At 32.4% G+C, this 6,051-nt stretch overlaps 1 protein-coding gene across 1 annotated transcript; it reads right to left on the bottom strand.

Annotated features, from left to right (window-relative positions):
* Window positions 1–377: 377 nt before the first annotated feature.
* Window positions 378–3,859, bottom strand: LOC145092606 (uncharacterized). Its single transcript, XM_079030559.1, has 3 exons — window positions 3,479–3,859; window positions 2,729–2,955; window positions 378–2,664 (listed from the first exon to the last, which is right to left on the bottom strand). Exons 2-3 carry the CDS (start codon window positions 2,951–2,953, stop codon window positions 697–699), a joined length of 2,193 nt encoding a protein of 730 aa, XP_078886685.1. The 5' UTR covers window positions 2,954–2,955; window positions 3,479–3,859; the 3' UTR covers window positions 378–696.
* Window positions 3,860–6,051: the final 2,192 nt, after the last annotated feature.

The following is a 6,051-nucleotide window of genomic DNA, read 5'->3' as shown; positions in this document are numbered from 1 at the left end:
CCTGTCAAAAAATTTAAGAGACCTAGGAACTATTTATTTTCATTATTAAATGACACACGTTGTTCTTGAGAGTTGTGTTGAGGCTTATCCTATTCACTGTTCCAGTGTTCCTTCATTATTGATTCTATTAAATAAGTCATTTTGAGCATCTTTAATAAAGAATTGAAATATTTTTATATTATTGAAACGTGAACTTAAAGTTTTATGTGCAGAATTTGTCAGATTTAAATCATCATTTATTGATAATAATAAAAAATATATATATACCATCTGTTTGTGCAGCTTTTTTAATCACAAGTTACTTGTTCTTTATCGTAAAATTGGGTTCGAGGGTCAGGTCATATATTGGTGGTCAATAGTTTTGAAGTCGTAAAACATTTGAAAACACATCTGATCATCATTTTACACGAAACAAACCTTGGTTGGACATTTCATCAAACACTTTGACTGCACTTTTCAATGTACCTAAACACATTGCCAAATTGAGTTGTTCACTTGATTGGTAATCTTACCATGACATCACGACCAACAACCACAATTCCTTTTTTTTTTTTCCAACGAATCTATGAACTAATCACGTGTCAATTTGATCATCGTATGTATCAAAAAGAACCCACGAAACATCTGTAACAATAGAGAACACACACCACACCAGGCTTACTTACATCACCTGAATCCATGGTTCAGATTTCAAGATCATGTCGACTGAACAGCAACCGCATTACCCACACCACATCTCTGTCTTCTGGGTCTTCTAGTTGTCTTCCCCCACCCTGTAAAGCTTCTTTCCTCCAACCCCACCACTGGTGGTGGTGGTGGCAGTGGTGTGGTGGCGGCTGTAGTTATCTCCACCGCCTTCCCCTTCCTCCTCCCCTGAGCCCCAACTCTCTTCCCATTCCTCTTCATTGTTCCAAAATTCCAAGAATGCCCTGTAGCTCTCATCAACCCTCCAAATATCTGAAGATCTTCGGTTATCTCATGTCTTGATAAAGACTCCATCCCCGGAAGGATATCCCTTTGGAAATCCCTCCGGGGCCTACCTCTTCTTGCCTGCCCTCTCCGGGGCCTGCTCCCAGGCCCCGGCCCCACCACCTCATCTGGTTCCTGTACATCAGGAACCAGAGGGGCAGGCATGTAATCTTCTTCTTTACTCTCTTCCATCTGTAAAGTCAACATCTCATATTCATCCGTCTCACGAGTTGCAAAAACCGTGTTTTTCTCAATCACCTCGACAAACCATAAAAGCGGATCATCATTTTCCGTGGGGCCCACTTGATCTTCTTGCTGACTGGATATCTCAACGATTGCTTCAACCGCAATCTTTTCAAGCTCTATGGTTTTCTTGTGTTCCTCCCCACACTGGATTGCTTCTTCCTCGATCTCTGAAACAGCGGGTGCTTCTAAATCTATCTCCATTGTCATCTTCTTCTTCGAGCTTTTTACAGACTCTGTTGTAACTGTAACTGTAACTAACAGTTCCTCATCCTCTGTCACACACGAATTCAAATCAAAATGATTCTTGAAATTCTTGATTTCTGCATCTGTTTCTTCCACATCAATCCGTTTCTCATCGATAACATCATCCCAAGCTACATTGATGTCGATCCCTCTTTTTTCAATTGATGCAGAGGTCGAAACAACAGAAGAAGAAGCATCATTTTTACAAAAGTTCCCAAAAATCGGAAACCCTAATAGCTTTTTATTATCTTTCTCCTTTGCTACATCACCATTTTTACAGATACCCGTTTCAGATTTAAGCCATGGAAAAACAGTTTGATCGCATTTTCTTGACTCGTCTTCATTATCAGACAAAATTTGAATAGTATTCAAGTCCATACCCTTGGTAGTAGTATCTGTTAAATCTATAAAGTTTGAACCTTTAAATTTCTTTTGGGACCCATCATCAATCTTTTTGCAGTTTCGATAATCAAATACTTCTTTTGACCCAGATGAAGACCCGTGAAAAAACCGGTCCCCGTGACACCCATTTCCAGTAGTAGAAGATAGAAACGAAGGGTATTTTTGTAATTTGCGAGTCAAGCCATCTGAGGTGGTAATAAACGGGTATGCATTGGAAGTGGTGAAGATCGAAGGGGTTTGATTATCTTGAATTTTTGAAGAAATTTCAGAATAAGTTCCTCGATGATGATGATGATGAACTTCTTTACCATGGAAATGGTTGAATGCTGGTTGAAGGTAAACAGGTTCATTAAGATCAGTCAACCCGTTTGACCGCATACAATGTTGACCAGATGGAGAATTTCTGTAACCATTTTCAAGAAATGTTTTTACTCCATTTTTAGGTAAGTAGCTTGAAATTTCAGATGCATGGTTATCAAAAACTTGTTCATCATCTTCTGGTTCAATGTATTCATGGGCTGGAAGTTGAAGATCAAATAACTTTTTTCTAACTTTTGAAGGTCTACTACAATCGATTATCTCACAGTCCTTTGAATCATTATTCCCTTTTGAATAACTTATAGGAGGAGAATTACTTATGTCAACTCCAAAAATGGAAGGTCCAGAAATCTGCCATTTTTGAGGTGGCATGAAGCTTGAAGAAGATGATGTGTCAATGGGAATCTGGTATTTGTTAAACTCCTTTCTTTTAGCCTCTTCCATCATGTCTCTTTGTCTTCTGTAAAGCCGATGGAGTTCATAAACCTGAAAATCAAATGAATTAATTGTCGTTTATGAGCATTTAATTGAAAAAGTAAAAAACGTATACCTGGTTCTTAAATATGGCTTCGTGTTGAAGCATTTTTTGTTTTAATTCGGCTTTTTCATGAGCTATATAGGGATCTGTGATGGTTCTTGGAATAAAATTATTGTAATAATGGCTGTTCGTGAAGGCGTTATCACCATAAAAGAGATGCCAGCTGTTGCTATTGGAATCTTCATTGACATTTCTCATGGAGTAAAACGAGTTCTTGTAGTGTACTTCTGTTCCCATTCCTGCAAATTAGTCAATCACATTTTGCGATGTTAATGCTGCTAAAAATATGAATTATCGACTTTAGATAACAGACAATTAGGCATATCAAGAACCCTAACTACTCGTAAAGAAACTTGTAAAAAAAAACTTCTCCTTTTGCTGCTTAATATGAATTTGAGAATCTAGATTAGATATATCTAAACAAAGAAAGAAGGGAACTGGATAAGAGTTGGTAAATGTTATTAAAAAGACCTAAATCAAGATACTTGATACAAATTAAGAACCCTAAATTGTTACTCTCTGGTGACATAATTAGAGTCCATTTCTATTTTTTGAGAATTCGACCCTGGTACTATTCATCGATGAATTTATAACTTTTTGTAATTTAATGTAATACAGTAATAATTAACATTTTCTATATACCCAAATCCATTATTTTATCATTTTTTGTAGATTACAAGAAAAGATAAAAGAGAAACGGATTATTATGAAACCCACGACATTCATGAATCAAAAAAGCAGGAAACTGAAAGTAAAATTTACCTTAGAGCCACATCGTTCTTGAAAAAGTTAGATTTGGTTGAATCGTTCAACTATTCTCTTCCACCGCATATGAACTCGGGAAATCTTGAAATAGCAGTAAATATCAAAAATAGCTAAAAATTGGCAGGTGATGTAGTAACTACAAATGGATGCTAATCATGATTAGAAGATACAGCACCACCATTGAAGGAGCTTAGATCATCACTTCATGGCTGTGAGAAAAACAATGAAGATTTTCGATCTGCTGGGCCAGTCGCTCTCTCTCTCTCTCTCACTATGAAAAGAAAGAAGGGTTTTTTAGAGAGAGAAAGTTGGGGGTTTTCTTTTTAGGAGAGAGAGATCCCAGATAAGAAATCTTCACACAAACAAACGACCTTCTAAGAACAGTGACATAAATTTTGTCAACATCTGTTCTATTTTTATTCTCTTCTTTTCCTTTAAAATCTCTCTCTCTCTCTCTCTCTCTCTCTCTCTCTCTCTCTCTCTCTCTCTCTCTCTCTCTCTCTCTCTCTCTCTCTCTCTCTCTCTCTCTCTCTCTCTCTCTCTCTCTCTCTCTCTCTCTCTCTCTCTCTCTCTCTCATTAACCATTTAATCAAAAAATTGTTTTATTTCAATTTTAAAGCTTATTTTTTATTAATAAAAAAAACTAAAAATACAGAAATTCATAATTTTTTATCTTTATTCTAATAACATCAATTTCGATAAAAAAAAATTTACTCTTTTTTTTCATCAAATTCATAGTGTGAATATTTGCAGATTCATAACGTGAATCTGAATTCACACGGTGAATCCTAAAAATATATAATTTATTTTTTAGCATTCATAATGTAAAGTTATGAATTTAGATCTTTTTAGTTTTTTTTTCTGAGAAAAAATAAGCTCTAAAACTTGAAAAAAAATATTTGGTTCTTTGGAAAACCATTTATAATGGTTCGTTATTGAACTTTTTTTTTCTTTTTTTTTTCTCTCTCTCTCTCTCTCTTTATATATATATATATATATATATATATATATATATATATATATATATATATATATATATGGCCCCTATATAGTCCCAATAGAAGTTACTGACACGGTTCTTCCATCGGTGATCTATTGTTCCCTCTTAATTGCAAATGTCCATGCTTTGATTCGAAAACCCTAGCCAGTGATGAATCCCCAGGAAGAGAGGACTACGAAATTCATCCTCCCTTCAGTCCAGTTTGAAACCGTCCCAACAACGAACACCTTCTTACTGCAAGGCTTTTCTCTGCCCTTCCATTAGAATCCACTCTGGGTCGGAGGAGCAGTTAGTCCAAAGTCTTAAGCAGTTGAGATATTGAAGAACAAACATTTGCTTGAATATATATATATATATATATATATATATATATATATATATATATATATATATATATATGTGTGTGTGTGTGTGTGTATGTGTGTGGCGAATTATCATACGTTGCACAGGAGGGTTGAGATTTATTCTCATGATCTCATTATATATATATATATATATATATATATATATATATATATATACTAGGCGAATCCCCGTGCGTTGCGCGGGAATAAAATTATATAGTTAAAATAATAACTTTTACCAAATTATTATCTAATATTTCTACTTTGAAACAAAATGTTAGTACTAAAGCAAACATATAGTTAACATATTAGTTTTATTAAACATTATAGTTTAATTTTTAAGTCATTGTGATATATACAATTATTTGATAATTTTATAAACCATTTAATATTCTATAAATTATATATCAAATGAATGATATATGAGTAACAAAACGTATGAACAAAAATATGAACTGCAACTTTTAGTAACATAAAAATAGAAAACATCTATTATAACATTTGTATTAAAAAAGATATGTATACAACGAATAATAAAAAATATGAAAAATAAATACTATAACTTTTAATAACATAAAAACACTAAAACATCTATTATAACATTTATATTAACTCTTCATATTTAAATCACAAATCTTTTAAAATACATTAATGTTTTTAATGAGAAAAACTTTACAACCTTATAAAAGAAAGAGAAAAAAAAAATTATTAGTGATTACTAATTAATAATCATAAGTTCAAAACTTTTGAGTTGTAACTAATAAATATACATAAATTAGAAAACTCTTGAGTTGTAGTGTGAGTTTCAAATGAATGCGGTACTTGGAAATGTATTATTATTATTATTATTATTATTATTATTATATTCGTGTAAATAATTGGTTTTGATGCATCATTTTAATCCCTTCAATTATTAAACATAAAGATATTTAATTATAAATTTATAACATACATAGGTGTATATACATGATAAAAAAATCACATAATATATATATATATATATATATATATATATATATATATTCGTAAATGTCATGTAATTCTTGTCGTAGTAATATGGATAAATTACTTTCATATGAAGAACATATCATGATAAGTCTATCATAATTATATATCAAATGTTCAAAATTATGTTATCTTTTAAATATTGCCTTTTAAATATGTTGTGTAGGATAACCTAACAAAAATATAATAGAAAATAAACATAATCAAAATAGAAAAACTAC

The sequence above is a fragment of the Lactuca serriola genome, chromosome 3, assembly GCF_051521515.1.
Source record: "Lactuca serriola cultivar US96UC23 chromosome 3, Lser_US96UC23_V15, whole genome shotgun sequence".
NCBI lineage: Eukaryota > Viridiplantae > Streptophyta > Magnoliopsida > Asterales > Asteraceae > Lactuca > Lactuca serriola.
The sequence above is the reverse complement of the archived record's forward strand: the minus strand, read 5'-3'. Positions and strand labels throughout refer to the sequence as shown.

What these genes read in the sequence shown, in the direction of transcription:
- LOC145092606 (XM_079030559.1), bottom strand. Translation starts at nt 2,953, where the DNA reads ATGGGAACAGAAGTACACTACAAGAACTCGTTTTACTCCATGAGAAAT. An exon ending in AAGCCATATTTAAGAACCAG is followed by an intron (nt 2,665 to 2,728) that starts GTATACGTTTTT and finishes TTTGATTTTCAG; the next exon opens with GTTTATGAACTCCATCGGCT.